The 16,348-nt window shown below is 39.5% G+C and overlaps 1 protein-coding gene across 2 annotated transcripts in view; it reads left to right on the plus strand.

The window, feature by feature from the left end:
- PTN (pleiotrophin) overlaps positions 1-13,658 on the plus strand; it is a 77,373-nt gene extending 63,715 nt beyond the window's left edge. For both annotated transcript variants that reach the window (XM_027897206.1, XM_027897207.1), the window contains exon 5: positions 9,683-13,658. In XM_027897206.1, the coding sequence (XP_027753007.1) occupies positions 9,683-9,735 (53 nt within the window). In that variant the 3' untranslated portion in view covers positions 9,736-13,658. The remainder of the gene's footprint in view (positions 1-9,682) is intronic.
- The last annotated feature ends 2,690 nt before the right edge of the window (positions 13,659-16,348 follow it).

Genomic DNA, 16,348 nt, shown 5'->3' on the forward strand with positions numbered 1-16,348 from the left:
CAATTAGCTAATCTCTCTATCACTCCTTGGAGCTCAGGAAGTTCAATTTAAAGAAAAGTAGTAATTGAAAGTCAGAAAGGCTAAATGGTTTTCCAGGTTGATACAAGTATCAGTAGCAGGTCCAGGCACATATCTAGTAGCTGCTGCTCCCTTTTATCCTGATCTGCAATTAAAATTATCAGAACGTGACAATTGACTTCAAGGTGAGTGTCTGAACTGCAGTCTTTAATTAGGGTCTTTGGTTTTGATAGTGGTAACATCAGACAACTTAAGTCAGTGTCAAACACTGTCTTACTTTGGGTCATCTTAGATACCTTGGTGCCAAATTTAGAGATGTACTTATGGTAATGAATAGGTATATCCCTGTCTTTACTTTGGTGACAAAAGAGGAAAACTGTGTATTTTGAGTGTTCCAGTGGCAGATTTCTACCTGCAGAGAGAACATCTTACTTGCAGTGCTCTGCCAGGACAACTGACCGTGTTTGGCAGGAGGATTTGGCTGCTGGTTGTTACAAGGAGCTGAAAGTGGTGCTGTATGAGTGAATTGCTCTCCTGAGATGTTTGTTGCTCAGACAAACTGAGTGTTGCACCAATGAAATTGAACCACCCTATTTTGCATTTTGGAAAAGCTGCTTTTTCTAGAGTGCCCTCCCTCAACCTTGCCTTTGTGCATTAACAGAATGTCTACTTCTAAAGAGCAGCTGGAGGGGACACAGAGTGAGAAGCAATGACTTGTTAGGACTGCGATTTCCTTTTGTTTGGTGCTGGTATCTCCTGTTTTGGCTTCACAGTCATACTGTATCTCCCTCTGTAGGTTTTAGAATTCCCCATCTTTAATGTAACTGTTAGTCGTGCAGGCATGCAGCTAGTGTAATAATTAGTATTACAGGAGGCAGAATAATACGATCTGCTCAAACTAATTAGTTATAAAAATGAGGGATTTTCTCATATTAGGAAACAGCTGTGATAGCTAAAGAAAAATCTGAAAGGCAAAATTGGGAGGTTTTTCTCCTGTCTTAAGGGGTGAGACAGGTTTATTGAAGAACGGCCTCTGGCACCGATCATGAGCCTGTAGTGAAATACAATGACCTGAGTGAGCTCTGTGGGACAGGACACTGGCAGTGGATGCCCAGTGGGAACAGCATAGCTGACTGTTATTATTGTTGCTATCACCATGATTATTTGTATTGCATGAGTGCCCAGAGGCCCCAGCTGAAAAAGGGTGCCATTGTACTAAGCACTGCATAAACATTGTGAGAAGCAGTTTTGCCATGAATAATTTATGCCCCATGGCGCTGGGAAATGTGAAAACCAAGAGAAGAAACAGAGTGGTCCAGAGTGGTGAGACTGGGTACTAAATGCTTGGTTGTGTTTCCCCATGCCCCTTGCTAGCCTGAGGACAAGGCTTGTATTTCAAGATGAAGTAAAACTCGTTGGAAACTTTAGGTTCTGACACATATCTCTGTGTTTTGGCTCCTTACTACCATAACATATGGAAATATGATTTTTCTCAATTTAAGTGGGAATGAGAGTAAGCCATATAAGAAAAATAAAACACAATGGTGCTTACAGTGTGGACCAATCTCAAGCTGCTTGTAAGCTGCCAGTGCAGCCCATAACTAATGAAGTTTGGATGCCTTTTAATGGTGTTTTTTCTGCTTCCATTTCCTTATGTTTCTAGGAGGCTTTACACTGTAGACTCCCTTGAGACTGTTTTTGTACCTTTGAAAATTTACACTGTTTGGATAAATAATTGGAATGCCTTGTCAGATCACAGTATAATATCAATCTGATTGACACAACACTAATTCCAGGGAGCAGGAAATGCATATAGGAGAGGGAGAAAATCATTATTTTTCTTTAACTAAGTATTTTGCAATTTTCAATTGTTCTGTAGGTTTTATGAGTGTTTTTGAAAAGAAAAATATTGTGATGTTTCATGGGAAACCTAAAACCCCATGTTTTCTGACCCTGTTTTGTTTTTCAGGTTTGTTGTTTTTCTATGCTGCCCCAAAAGATGAAAAACTGGATTTGACAAATTCTCATTTAACTGTCTAGTATCTGCAGGAGTTTCTTTTAGGGTTCAATACAGACCTTTATGGGTGAAAGTTTAAATACCCTTGTGTGTGCCAATTCTGTTACATGCTCACTGTCTCACTTTCCTGGCTTGCAAGAGCAGCTCAGCCTCCTTGGCATTAGTTAGTGCCCTTGAGCCATGAAAATGCTTTAAGCTGTGGGATTTGCTGTGATAAAAGATATGCCATCAGCAAATGTTTACACTCTAAATTACTGTTCCCAGCAGTGAAACAGAGAGAAAGCCCTGTCCCTTCCTCTCTGTCCTTTCTTTTCCTTTTCTATTTCTTCACTTCCTTTCCTCTAAAGCTTTCTTTCTTTCCCCCACCTTCTTTACCCCTCCATCTCATTTTCCACATTGCCATCTCTCGATCTTTTCTTCTGTCTGTGCTTACTGAGGAACTTTTGCTGGCGACTCTTCAGAGTGTGCAGTGATCAAAGCCAAACCTGTGTCCTGTGCCCCGAGGGGAGATCTCATCCGGGGCAGATGCAGAAAGCACAGCTGAGAAATGCACGTGCCTGGTTTTCGAGAACTAACAGAATAAAATAGGATCTCTATTCACAGTATACCACAAGCAACTTTCTGCTAAATAACAATTCTTATATACTATATATATTTATATACATACATATAATACAGATCTCAGGTTTCCATATATACTGCCTTAATATGTGATCTTTTTGCTGTATAGGTATGTATTAAAGTCCAAAGGTACTATTAATGCTTTCTGTTTTCAGCAGTCTCCTGCAGGCATGTTAATGCAGAGAGTAAACCCTGAGCATCAGTCTGTGCCTGCACCTGTCTTGCTGGCATTAAGAGGGATCTTGTGTACAGAGTAGACACAGAGAGGGCTGAAGAGCCAACTGGGACTGTGTCCCTCTTGTGCTGAACACAGAACATGACTAACAATAGCAAGAAGTCCATATCCTGCAGACGCAGCAGTATAAATACGCCTGAGGCAGATGAGAAGAAGACGACAACAGAAAAGCAAAGTGAGCTGCTTCTGGAAATCATTTTCCAGTTAGCCAGACCCCTTCAGCAGTCTCCAGTTGCAAAACAGGCTTGGTTTGAAAACTTTACCCCTTGCACTCTTCTGCATACTTACTCTTAAGATTCTAACATCGTAGATATTTGTGACCTAGATGTAAAGAAAATTAGATTAAACTTTCATGTTCTTTGCCTTTGGGCAATTAGGCCACCCAGCAAAATCAGAGAATGTATGTGTCTTTGTGGTCTTTTGTATCCCTAGGCTATTTTGAAATCTTTTCTCCAAAATATGTGAAGAAAATCACCAAAATTAAACTTTATCATTGAAAATCCTTGTTTCAGCAAATTATCCCCTAAATAAAAGCTCCCTGTAATTCCTGACTAGTTTAAGTAAGAATGATAAAGGGAAGGTTTTAATCATCTTACATCTGTATGTCAGGTTCAAGAAAAGGTTTCTGACTGTCTAAGATTGTTTCAAAGTTCTCTGGCTCATTTTAGAATAAATTGGATTAATTTTTCCCCACAGTTATTTCTTCTTGCAATTCCAATGAGAAAGGAAATGACTGAAACATTTTCCATGAGTGGTTCCTTGGTTCTATTTCTTTGTCAGATATGTTACTGTTTGTTACGGGCATAAATGTAGCAGTTCCGCTTTCATAACATATGCTGCAGCATGAATACATGGCTTATATGATACAACAGCATCCTTTAGGTTTGAATAGAGTCTATCTTGTGTTCACCAGGGAACAAATCAAAGCCTATCTAAAATGGAATTTTAGCAAAGTGGGAAGCAGAACAAAACCTTACGGAGAAGAGTGAAGAAACTGAGGAACATGCGTAACTGGAGAGAGTCATTAAACAACGCAGAGCTAAAATATAGGGGATATAATAAATTGTAATATATTAATGAAGTAAAAGTCACATCAAGGTCATTGAATCATTTGAGACTTGCTTTCTACTGCTGTTTATCTAGTGGAGCATTGCTTTTTTCCCCATCCAGTAGAACTGAGTTTCTCCAAGAGGTCTTTATGAAGAATTCATTATGGAACAAAGTTGCTATTATAATATAGTTTTTCCTTCTTAAACCATTTGGAATACATAAATGTTGTATATAGAACAAGAAAATAGGAAGAACAGGAATTAAATGGCCATGAAATGTTCTCTTTCTCTACAAGAAAAAGAAATACCATATTTAAATGGTTTTTCATAAATCCAGGGATTTGTTTCTACAGTCATGGAAATCACAAGATTGTACCATTTCTCTTCCTAGAGAGCAGGATGAACCTCTGTAGGGTGAGATTTCTTCACCAAAGGAGAAAATTCTTGATTTCACCAAAGTCCATTCCATGTGCATTGGCCTTTCATCCCCAAAATTCAGAAGCTGCCTGCACCAGCAAACTGGTGCTTTTGAAAATTTACTTCAATTAGAGGTAAAGAGGCTTTTTGAAAACATGCCTTGGTCTGTGTTTAGTACAACTGAGTGCTAGTTCCTGGGAAAACTGTGTCCTGAACATCTGATGTGGAATTTTTTTACTCTAACCTTCCATCAGCACAACTTTTGCTACTTTCAATGATTTACATTACCTTGGGGACACTGCTTGACTTTTACATACAGGAGTTCAGCAGTGCCATGAGTGAATTGTTACCTTCTTTTCAACAAATGAAAATAAATGCCTGCAAATCTTGGCATACAAAGCTTGACTTCCATTAAAATGTAATTACCTCTCTTTTGTGCCTTATACATTAAGACTGGCTTCAAATGGCGTGTGGCTCCTGTTCAACTAAATTACTTTCGTTTGCTGCTTGCATAGTAAGAATGAGGCCCTGGAATAAAGATGACTATTTAAAGAGGACTGCTGCCATTCCAAATTGAATAGAGAAAGTTCTGCTTATAAAATTAATTTGCTTGTTCGGTAAGTTCCTGACTGGAACTTTTGTTACTGGTCATCATGGGCCCGCAGAAATGGGTACAGTGCTAATTCATGACCACAAAACTTTTAATCCTGGGACTTATTCTAAGGCATAAAACAATCTGTAGGGTAATTCAGGTGATGAATGATTAGATAATCCAGTGTCTGTGCATTGACACAGTTTGCTCCTGCAGTACTATTTGTTTTTTATCTTGCAGGAAGTGTGTTGGTTCCAGAAGGGAGCAGAATGGCTGTGCAGTGCTTAGTTGTTGCACACTGCAAGAACTGCCAGGCATTTGAAATTTGTTCTTTGCATGTGCCCTGGTCCAGGATCCCGGCCTCCATCTGAGCAAGAACATGGATAGGCAGACCCTCACTGTGGGATAAGAGGGAAGAAGGAAAGTGTATGCAGTAAAACACACAAAAATTGAGGACTGTTTTGTCATCCTCGTTAATATTCAGAAACATATGTAGCTCACTCTTCCAGTACTTATGTTTTGCTGCAAAGAGGGGAAACAAGTATTTCCTTGATGCGAAAGTAGCTAGAGAGAAGACATAATTTCTTCTACTTTTCTCAGTGTGGCTTTGTCCTGAGCCATGCCAGAGGTGGAAGGACAATTTGTCTGGGGCTCTTGGTGCTCTTGGAACAGCAGGCAAAGAGCCACTGTGATCTATTCCCTCCACTGCAAAGCCTGCTCATCTCAACTGCTGAGAGACACATCAGTGCTGAACCTGGTATTGGTGTCTGTAGGAGAAATACCTTTGATAAGGCATCTAATGTATTTAGATTAATGTGAGTATAAGCATCAAGTATGTTTGGATACCTTTCATAAGATTTGATCCTGAGGTGTTCCAGTTGGTGGACCATGAATCAGATGTGGCTTGTAGGATACTTCTTTCACAGTTAGGCACTTAGCCTGGCTGAGCAGGTCCCTGAACTGACCAAAGTCTGCTCTTCTGAAACACAGGATTATCATCCCGACTTTAACTTTGCTCCTTCCTCTCTGGATCCTGAACTCTACTATAGTAGCTCATAATGGCAACTCCAACTGCTGTCTGGCTCAACTGGGCCACCTAACTTAAATAGGGTAGTGAGTAGGTTCAGATTAAAATTCTATGTGGGCTGGCATGAACCTGAATTTCATCTGGTCTTGTGGTTCTGCCTTTGCAGCTCTCAAAATAATTAGTAGCACTTGTCTGCAGCAAACACATTCCCTGTAGGCAATGGACAGCTGGTGCACAGATCCACAGCTTTGTCTTTGGAAATATTTTACTTAATGGGCAGGTGAGGTGAAAAAGGCTGCTGTTGGCCCAAAGTGCCTCCAAATGACAGTGTTCTACTCAAAGCAGTTCCTGCCACTGTACAGCTTTTCCTACTTCCTTCTGGCTCAGTGGTGAGTGTTGCTGTGATCAAGCTGATTTGCAGGGCCAGTAAGATGTGGAGATGTGCTTAGTGGCTTTCCCATCATAAAGGTTGGCTCAGTGGGCACCGCTTGATGGGTTACTATAATTTCTGATGGCAGGCTGGCAGCACATTAAGATGCCAGGTAGGAAATCGCTGAACCAAAGGTATTACCTCTGATCTGTGCTAACCTGAATTGAATGTCTATAATTTTCATGTATGGAATAGGAGACTGCATGGAATTGTTGGACACAGAGTATCAAGGGGATCTTCCCCTCACTTATCTGGCAGATGGCTACAGCTGGTGCTGCAGGACTGCTGAGCTTTCAGGTAACTGGAATTGTGGTCTCAGCTGGTCAGTCTTTGGAGTGTGGTGTCAGAGCTAGCACATGGTGACCCTTCCAGTCATGCCTGATTACTCCAGGAAGGATAACATTGGCAGGTTGATCAGGGTGACATGATTCCCAGTGTGGCTGCATGAGCTGACCTGATAGTGTGTCATAAAAGTTGAAAAAAGTAACATAGAGTAAACAGGCATGAGGACAATAAAAGCCTGAATGACCCAACTGCAAACAGTAGGTCTAAGCAATGAAGAAATATGAGCCAAGTGCATCTTAAAGCAACTTTGTTTGCAGTGGACATACCATAGTCTGTAGCGTGATCATAATCAAAACAGGTACTGTAGCTGTGAGCAGACTTGTGCATAAGCATATGAACATCAGCATTTGCATAGGTCAGTGCATGAGTATTGGTGTCTGTGCTATGATTTTTAAAAGAGCCTAAGGACTGGGAACTATTTAAGCAGATTTCTTTCTTTTTTTAATTTTTCTTTTTAATATTGTTGCAATTCTGTATGTGCATGTCATTTCACGTAGCAAATATGCTTTGCATCAGTCCAGCTTATCTGCCTGAAAGACAACTCTGTGGTGATGTGAGTACCTTTAATGAGGGAGGAATTACGTCTGGCACATGACAGTTTTACCCTGCCGAGACACAAAGCGCAGTCACTTGTCTTTGTAGGTAGATGGGTTTGGCAGGTTAGATGACGTGCAAATTATCACAAGGTAGACAGGAAGCAACTGAGCTTTTGCTCTCAAGAGCAGATACAGATCCACAGGAGCTGGGTTGTCTGGTCAAGTGGGTGTGGGGACCTGATGAGATCACATGACTCCAGACCAAAATCTTCTCCTGGTGGTCACTTCATCCCTACCATGAACTCCACGTACTCTTCAGTAGGGTCCTACCTGTATTTATATGTCTCATTTGCTTGTAGTAAATTTGGTTGAAGTCTGCATAGTGCCCTTACACTTGTAATGGGTCTAAATAGATTTTGCAGATTGGCTTGCTGAGAAAGTGGTGGTGTGGGAAGGTAGAGAACATGAAAGCGAGCACAATCAATGCAGAATACAGGAGGATCAGTGATACAGAGGTAAAATTAGAGGGAGTGGAGGATGTGGGTAAAAGAGGCTTGGGGGGATGCAGGAAATTTGCAGGGGTAAAAAAGCTTTAGCTGAAAGCAAATAAGATATTAACTTAATGAAAAATGGCTTTTTCATCTAAGAGGTCATAAAATAGCATCAGATTCTGTGAATGGCTCCAGTCTGCAGATGGTCACACACATGTAAACACACACAGAGACACATACAAAGGCAGGAGAGGAAAAATTGTTAATTTTCAAATGAAAAGAAATTTCTTCTTTTAAGTTATTATCCCTCTAAATGTTAAGAAAAGTTTTTAAGGGAAAGAGATTTTAGAGCAGATTACATGACTAAACACTAAAAAAGTGTTTTATATTGCTTTGACTAAAGGATTATTGGAAACAATTTTTGCCTTGTTAAAAAAGGCTAAGAAAAAAATGTTGGTTTGAAACACTAGCAAACAGGAAAAATAACCATCAGAGAAATGTGATAACTTTCTGTAGAAGGTACCTGGCCCTATCCATATCTTAAAGATATTGGTGTAGTTCCCTTGGCTTTAATAAAAATAAGTTGGTTTTACCAGAACTGATGTTTGCTAGACTGTCTATATTATGCAAATGGTTCAGAAAGAAAAGAATCACAGTCAGAAGGAACAATAACACCTTAAGGGCCCAATGCCAGTTTTCTCATTCAAGGTGTTATTTATTTAACCTGAGATAACCTGATGTTTGTTATTTAACCTGAGATAGTGTTCACGGCAGCAAGATTGGCAGAGTTCAAGAAGCTCTCAGGTGCATGGTGTGATTTTTGGGGTGGTCCTCTGCAGGGCCAGGAGTTGGGACTCAATGATCCTTGTGGGTCCCTTCCAACTCAGGATATTTTATGATTCTATGATAGTAAAATCTGCGTTAAGGCAAATCTGGATCTGGTTGCTTACTGTTTTGGTGCCAGGAAAGATGCTTCACAGAAGGTTGGTTGCCATCTCTCTGTGGTACCTGTTATGCTGGTTTTTGTGCTGGAATCCATAAGGATTTATTCATGCTCCCAGTGAGAACTGTTATTTTCCCCATTACAAGGTGACATGTGATACAAGAGCATCTAATCCCCTTAATTCATATTAATTTTTTAGGTCCCTCTGTGAATTTCCTTTACCTGTACAATACCACACTACCCTAGAGTGCAGTGAATGTTGCTGCAGATGGTAATATAATATATAAATTTTCACTAGTACATTCACATTGTTCCCTTATTTCTCCAAAATTAATCAGAGGCAGGTGATCCTTAGTCCTTTCCTCATCCTATCAGTATCAGCTGTGTGGACAGACCACGTTCGAATGATTCCAGGCCAAGCTTCACTTGCCTCTTGAGAGCATGTTGGTGTTTGTCCCAGACAAAAGGGGAAGGGTTGGCAATGGAGGAGCTGAAGAAACAAGGGAGCTCTCTCACCATGCTCTGGAGTCGCTCTCATATTCAGAGACGGCCAAAGACTAACAATGAGACAGAGAGGAAGCAAGGGAAGGGTGTGTATGTGGGTAGTGTGTGCAAAGCTTTCTTCCAGCTCTCCACTGAGCCATGACCTGGTTTCTCCAGGAGATGCCTGCTGTTTTCTTATTTTCAAAGCAAGTTCCTGAGACAATGCTCTGCATGCCAAGCAGGGTTAGCCACTCAGATAGGAAGGATTCTGAACGGGACACAAAATCCCCTTTCCACCTTCTCTAGTGCTTTCTTCTTTTTTTCTTCTTTTCCTTCTCTTTTCCCTTTCTTCGTTCAAAATGAGGAAATAATTTTTATGTACATCAAGAAAAAAAGGGGAACTTTCAAAAATATTAAATTAAACTTATTTCAGTGCCTGCTAGACACTAATTTTTTATTGTTATTGTTATCTTGACAGAATCCAAGAAGAAGAAAAAGGAGGGCAAGAAACAAGAGAAGATGCTGGATTAATGGAGTCAACTTGGGCAATTTGAGAAAGGGACATCAGCAAACATGATTAGTTAACAGTTTCATTTATACCTAGGCATTTTATCCTAAAATTATTTATAGCTTAATGCTACCATAGAAGGAAACAAGTAAACACAGAAAAAAAAATATCCTTTTTTCTTATTACTTTAGTATTTTTAATGTATAACCCTAACAGCAACTCTTAGAGGCCTGTAATAAAGGACTCCAAACTCATTTAGAAAATTATTTCTATTGTATATTGAACAATGTAGACCTTTTTAAAATATTTTTTTTTCTCAAGTCTTGCCATAGGTCTCAATCTGGTAATTAGTCCACGCAAGCAGAACCTGAGCCTGTGTGGAGCTCTGCTGAAGCCAGTGGTACCTTGTGTAAATATAGGACTCTGGCTGGATACATTTATACTTACGATTGGAACCTTATATCTTAAAAAACCTGAGGTTTGTTTCTTAATTTCTGATCACATCTGAATAACTGTATGAAATTGTTTGTTTAAGGAAAAGATGAGGGTATTTTGTTTAGTTTTTACAAGTAGGGAATTTTCTTGGATTTGTGGTGAATGTTCATTCCAAAATGTCACCATTTACTAGTAAAGCCCAGTAACACTCCTTTCCTTGGCCATATTTTGGATCTTGGCAGTAAATCTGAAATCTTTCAATGGCTGGACATAGAAGAGTCCTAATTTTTTCATGATTTTCTAGGAACGATTTTTCCAAGTGGAATAATAGCAAAACTTTTCATTTTTTAACATATCGGTGTTGAGGTAGTGTCCTCTGTTTTACCTAAAAAAGATGAAAAATGCTTTATTTTGTTTGTTTATTTTGCCAGAAGGGAGAATATCCTTTTCATAAGAGATCTAGTTGAAATTGTTGTGATTCTGCCTGACCCAGCTCCCTCTTGTATCAGTGGCAATCTTCCTGTTGATTTTAATTATAGCTGGTTGAAAAATAGTATGTCTGGTGGGAAATAACAGAGGAAATCTGTTTGGAAACTGCCAGAGGTAGTTCATATTTTCGATCAAAAAGGGACAATTTGTGGTACTTGAAACCAATTGGAATGAAATGAATTTTTGTTCCTCTGTTAGTAAAACAGAAGGGAAATATAAAACCAGTACTTTTTGCTTTCTTCCATTTTTACATAAGCAAAAAGACCTTGGAAAAACTCAGTCAACATAACAATAGTTTTGATTTTTTATTAAATAGTCTGCTGGGGGGGGGGGAGAAGAAAAATTATAACCAGCTGGTTTTCAGTTTGCTCAATTTTACCTAATTTAAATGATTCTGAGTCCTGAGAAAAGTCACAAAACAGAAAAACAATCCTGAAAAAGAGCTGGTCTGTCCCAAGGTTATTGTTTAACAACTAATAACCATCAGACCAAAATGTTTTGAGGAAATGGAAGGGATTTCAGTGCCCAAATTAAGTTCAAAATCACTGCTTCTAAATTCTATATCTTTAAATTCAACAGCAAGAAATAAACTTTGCTCTTTGAGTAGGCTGCAGGCTTGCCTGCTGGTCAAGAGGAATAGTCTCCCCTGTACTCCTGCATGGTACCCACTGACTTCAGCAAAGCTGCAGCAGGGTATGTTCATCTGAGTAAATCACATTGCTCTCTTGGGATTAGCTTGTAGACAAGCAGAGAGTTTTTGTCCAGACTAACATCAGTACCTTTTTCTATGCAAGAACTTTATAAGAATTGAAGAGCTTACCCTCTTTTTTCTCACACAGAGGGTACGACCGATCTGGACTTACAGTGAGGCAAGTCCTTCTGTAGATGTTCCCAAACACTTCTGAAGCCAGCTAGCCAGGGCTGCACATAGCTTAAGGTAGACTAGCCTCACAATTATTTCCCAGACTCCTTGGGTGTGTCTTGCAGTCTATGTTGATACCCTTGTTAATTTGACTATGCTGTTAGACATACCTGAGCCCCAGGTGCAGTTAAAAAATGTCCTCCACACGTGGTGGATGTGCAATGACCAAATCTAAAATCACAAAGGCTCATATTTAGGTGGTTCTGGGTGCTATTTGGTTTGTTCATGGTCTAATCAGGTCTACCTGTGCTTGTGTCTCAGATTTAAACTAATGGGATGGTAGGTCTGATTGAAAGCAAAGGGAGAAAGAAACTTTTTCACTCACCAAAGGTTTGTCTGTCTAAATGCTGCATCAGTTCACTTAAAGTGATACAGCTTTGAGTGCAAACAACTGTTGCACCATTGTCTTACACTGGTTAATCTAGTCCATGTTTCATAAGGAGCTGGCAGGAATTTGGAATGATGCTGAGACCAACACTTTGACTATCCTTTAGTCAAAACCTTAGGTGTGACTTCTGATTTCCAACTTCATGAGTAAGAAGAAAAACTCCCCTGTGTTCCCTCTGATGCCTTTATGGCCCTTTTGAATAACTGCCCATCTGGTTTGCTAAAGAAACATTCCTAATAGTTTTTGAAGGAGGTCAGTCAAGTTCCTATGGTGGTATAAGGCCTCCATAGAGAGAGTTTACAGAAAACAAAGAAACAAAACAAAAAATACCATGTTAGGACCAGAAGACAATGCAGCACTCCTGTTAGCAAAGGGTGTGAAATAGGAGAACATTTACTACTCAGCCATATATGTTTGGATCTCTATTGGCATCTTATTGTTGACAGCAATTGGAGTCAAAGTTTATAAACTTAATTTTAAGAAAATTTCCAATAAACCAGCAGAAGAGATTCAGTGGAAACTCTAGCTATGCAGGAGATGGCAAAAGTAATTCATGGCAGAACACAGAGGAAGACTGAATAGGTCAGTCAGTTCAGCTCTGAAAGTAGGTACCTGGCACCTACTTGAGGCCATTCACGAGTGACATTATCTACAAAGCAAAAGGCAAGTATCTGAACAAAACCTCTTCCCACCCATATTGCTCAGTTTCTACTTCAGTCACTCTGAAATTTCTCCTTATTTGCTTTCTAATCTTCTACCTTCCATCATCTGTGAGGGCAAGCTTGTCTGATAATGCTGTGGGAGTGGCTACTTCAGATGAAATATGTGTTTACCCTTGTGGTGCTATCCTTTTACAATGGAAAATGACTTAGCATAGACTTATTGCTTACCAGTTTAACTGACAGAAGCTTGTTTCCTGAATGTCCCTCTCAAGGAGTGGTTTACATCTTCATATGCTCCAACTATAATATAGTATGGGGAGGTGACAGAAATCCCCCAAATGACAACCTTTTTCTGAGCACTCAAATCTCTTGGAAAAGAGAGAGTTGAATTGCTGAACATCAGCTAAGGATGAATCTCCATCCAGACTCTGGATTCTACCAAGTTTAAACTTAGGATACATTTGGATTTATCTCCCTTCTCTTTCTCTCCATAGGCTGAGGCAATGCTTCTATGTAGTTAGGCCTGTCTGTATCTTGACTCAAAACAGTATTTGAGGATTGGGACATTTTCTGACTTTGACATGTCTTCTGACAGAAGTGCCCATAGTGAAAGAGAATCGTTGCTTGTCAGCCTGGCTTATTTTACAGTCTATTAAGTGCAGCAAAACTGCACGGCAAGGCTCCAGGGAGGGAAAACATTTGTACATGCAGGTAGATACTAAATTGTAATTTACTGATTCTCATCTTCTAATTCCATAATGACATTCTGGGCTGAACTTTTTTTCAAAGGAGAAAAAAATTAGAAGAAATGAAAGAATAATAATTATAAAATGTATCAACAGACAATATTGGAGACTGTCAAGAAGAGACAGATATAAAGTCAGGAGCATTTTGTACAAACTTCTTTTGCATGCTCCTTAAGTACGGAAGGCAGAATTACTGGTTGGCACATTTTTTTTTATGCTTTCCTTGATTTGTGCCTTAATGAAAACTAATCCAATGTATAGTGTTACAGAGAAGTAAAGTCCCACTCCAACCTCAAAAAAAGAGTTCCTCTGGAGGCAAAGTCAAAGGAGACAATAGTATGTCTATTTTTTCTGGTTTAGGAGTGCAAGGTGTGATTCTTTAACTCTGCTGTATATCCTTCACCACTTGGCATGTGGCAGTGGACAGTTCAAGTAAAACAATGGAGCATTAGGATGAACTAAGGGGAAGCAAATAGCGATGAAGACTGTTTATGAAAACAGGCCTATAAATCCCCTGAATCTAATGATGCTGCTAGCAGGGAGCTTCTGAAGACAAACATTGTGTAGCTTTCCCTCTTGTTTAATGAAATTCCTTAATATACGATGAAAACTTCAGAGCTTTCTTAACCTATTGTCAGTGTTGAGGGTGGGACAAAAGCCAACCTGATTTTCTCTCGTTCTAGGAACAGCAATAATATTAACAATGTAAATCCACCTATTTTCTAAAGCAAAATATTGATTAGGTTCACCATTTTGACATGACACAGATAGTCTTTCTTATCTCCCGGATTCTTCTAAGAAGGGGAAATGTGCATAGTAGGTATCTTGTATTCAATCTATTTTAATTCTCCGGGACAGCATTCCTGTGGACTTGTGATTAAGTTCTCTCCTTTGCAGAGATAGATTATACCTGTTGCCAACCTTCCCCCACTCATCCATAATTTTGATAGCATTTATAGGTCTTCTGTCAATTCTACTAAGGCATTCTACCTCTCAGTTAAGCTTCTGTGGATGTTGCTGATCTTTCCTCATTTAAGAGGTTATATTCTCCATTTCTTCCTGGATTGTTGCACAACTGTCCCAGGAAGCCCATACCATCAGGTACCTCCAAACATGTCCTAAGATTAAAAGACACAATAGCAACTTGTTAATCAGATGATGACAGTGAACGAGGACGTATGAGAATGAGCAAAGAGATTCCCTGGATTCATTAGGAGGGTGGATTGCTGATAAAACCTTTGTCATAGTCCAACCTGGGCAAGATTTCCTAGGGGATAGAAAAGACTGAATGATCACCTCAAAAATTAGAGGCACTGATTCAGGAGTGTCTACCCTCAAGATAGTGGCAAAAAGCTGCATCCTTTACCTTTGTCCTCTTTTATCATTAACTTAAAGGGAAGAGACTTGGTGCATAGAGTTTCAGAGGTACTGAAAGACTTGCCTGAGCAAAGGAGAACATGGGGAGAGCTTCATCCACCCATGTGTGTTTGTATTTGGAGAAGGTGAAGTTAGTCTCATTAATAGCAGCATCAAACTTTGCTTTTGAACCAAAACTAAACAATACTGAAGTCTAATCATTTTCCTAATGGTCCCTTTCTTCTACTGTTCAAAAATGGCCATCTGTTCTGTGGCCTCACTGCTCTGACTTGAGCAGAAGTAAGGTATTTCAAGGAAAACATGAGAATTCATCTCTATTCAACTATTGTTATCTCATTGGTGGGGCTGTACCATCCTTTAGCCCTTCCTACCATTTGCCATTTAAATGTGGAATGTCTTGGAGTCCCAGATGTCTAAAAATTTCAGCAGGTGTCTCCTAGCCTTTGAATCACTCGGCTTTGAGTGAGTTGTGTATGAAAAAAACCTGCATCTGCAGATTTTATTCCTTTCTTACAAAAAACACAGTAACAAACAAAACCTACAACAAAACTGAAAGCATGTGTCCAATGGATGGATATACCGATGAGATAAAGCAGAGGCTTACAAGTATTCCCATTTCAGAAGGTCAGTGAAAGTTAAAGACTGTACAGAGCATTTAACCCTGAATTCAGTGATGAAAAGCTAGGAAAGGGGATAGCCTCTGCAGGGCTGTCTTACTCACAGCCAATTTAAATCAATTAATTCTACTGTTTGAATTCCCTCACCCTAATCTACCTGGCTATAAGACCTTATTTAACTTTTCTCATTAGGTCATTCATTGCACTTCCCCTATTATAATTATGTAGTTCATCTAGACTTTTACAGCTGAAGGAAATGGCTGTGAAAACCCAGAGTGTGTTGTGGTCTCTGAGGGGACCTGAAGCAGAGGCAGGCTAGTACTGCTGCAACTTGGAGCTAGAAACCACCTAATGGAGATTTCAGCATCAGACACAGCAGCTCTCTAAATGCACATGCATACATACTGCATTTCTTATATGTATCCATATTTGGGGAAGTAAAACTCTGTAGAAAAGTGCATGCATAACTCTAAATGTGAATCACAACTAGTGCTGCCATGTTTTCATGCTATGGTTGAAATGGAAGAGCTTTTTGTCCTGTGTCATTATTTAAATGAGGATACAAAAGTAGGAGGAAGAGCTGGATTTCTTCCCGCTTACCAGCACATCAGTTTAAGGATAGCTGTGTCCAAGGGAAATGCAAAACACATGCCAATGAAATGGCCCAAAGGACTTACTATTACAGTGATGTTCTCTTCTGTCACACCAAGTACATGGAAGAGTTTTGTTCAAAGCTCCAAAGTGGATGAACTGCTTCAGTAAGATGTGATAGAAACCCAGGCAGAAAAAGCCCTTTTTCTCTGCCAATAAAAAGTGAGGGTAAAAAAAAAATGGAAAAATCAAAGTAAGACAGAAACTATCTTAATACTTGTAGTTTGAGTGTTAAACTGAAAGAAGGAATGAAAGTCAAAATTAACAAATTAAAGCCTGAACATCATGTTCAATGGATTTCTAATTCTGTATATATCTATTAAACCAGTGCTATATGATATCTTCTCAA

The sequence above is a fragment of the Empidonax traillii genome, unplaced genomic scaffold (assembly GCF_003031625.1).
Source record: "Empidonax traillii isolate 1590-97213 ecotype Southwest subspecies unplaced genomic scaffold, ASM303162v1 scaffold533:size792476, whole genome shotgun sequence".
In the NCBI taxonomy this organism is placed as follows: domain Eukaryota; kingdom Metazoa; phylum Chordata; class Aves; order Passeriformes; family Tyrannidae; genus Empidonax; species Empidonax traillii.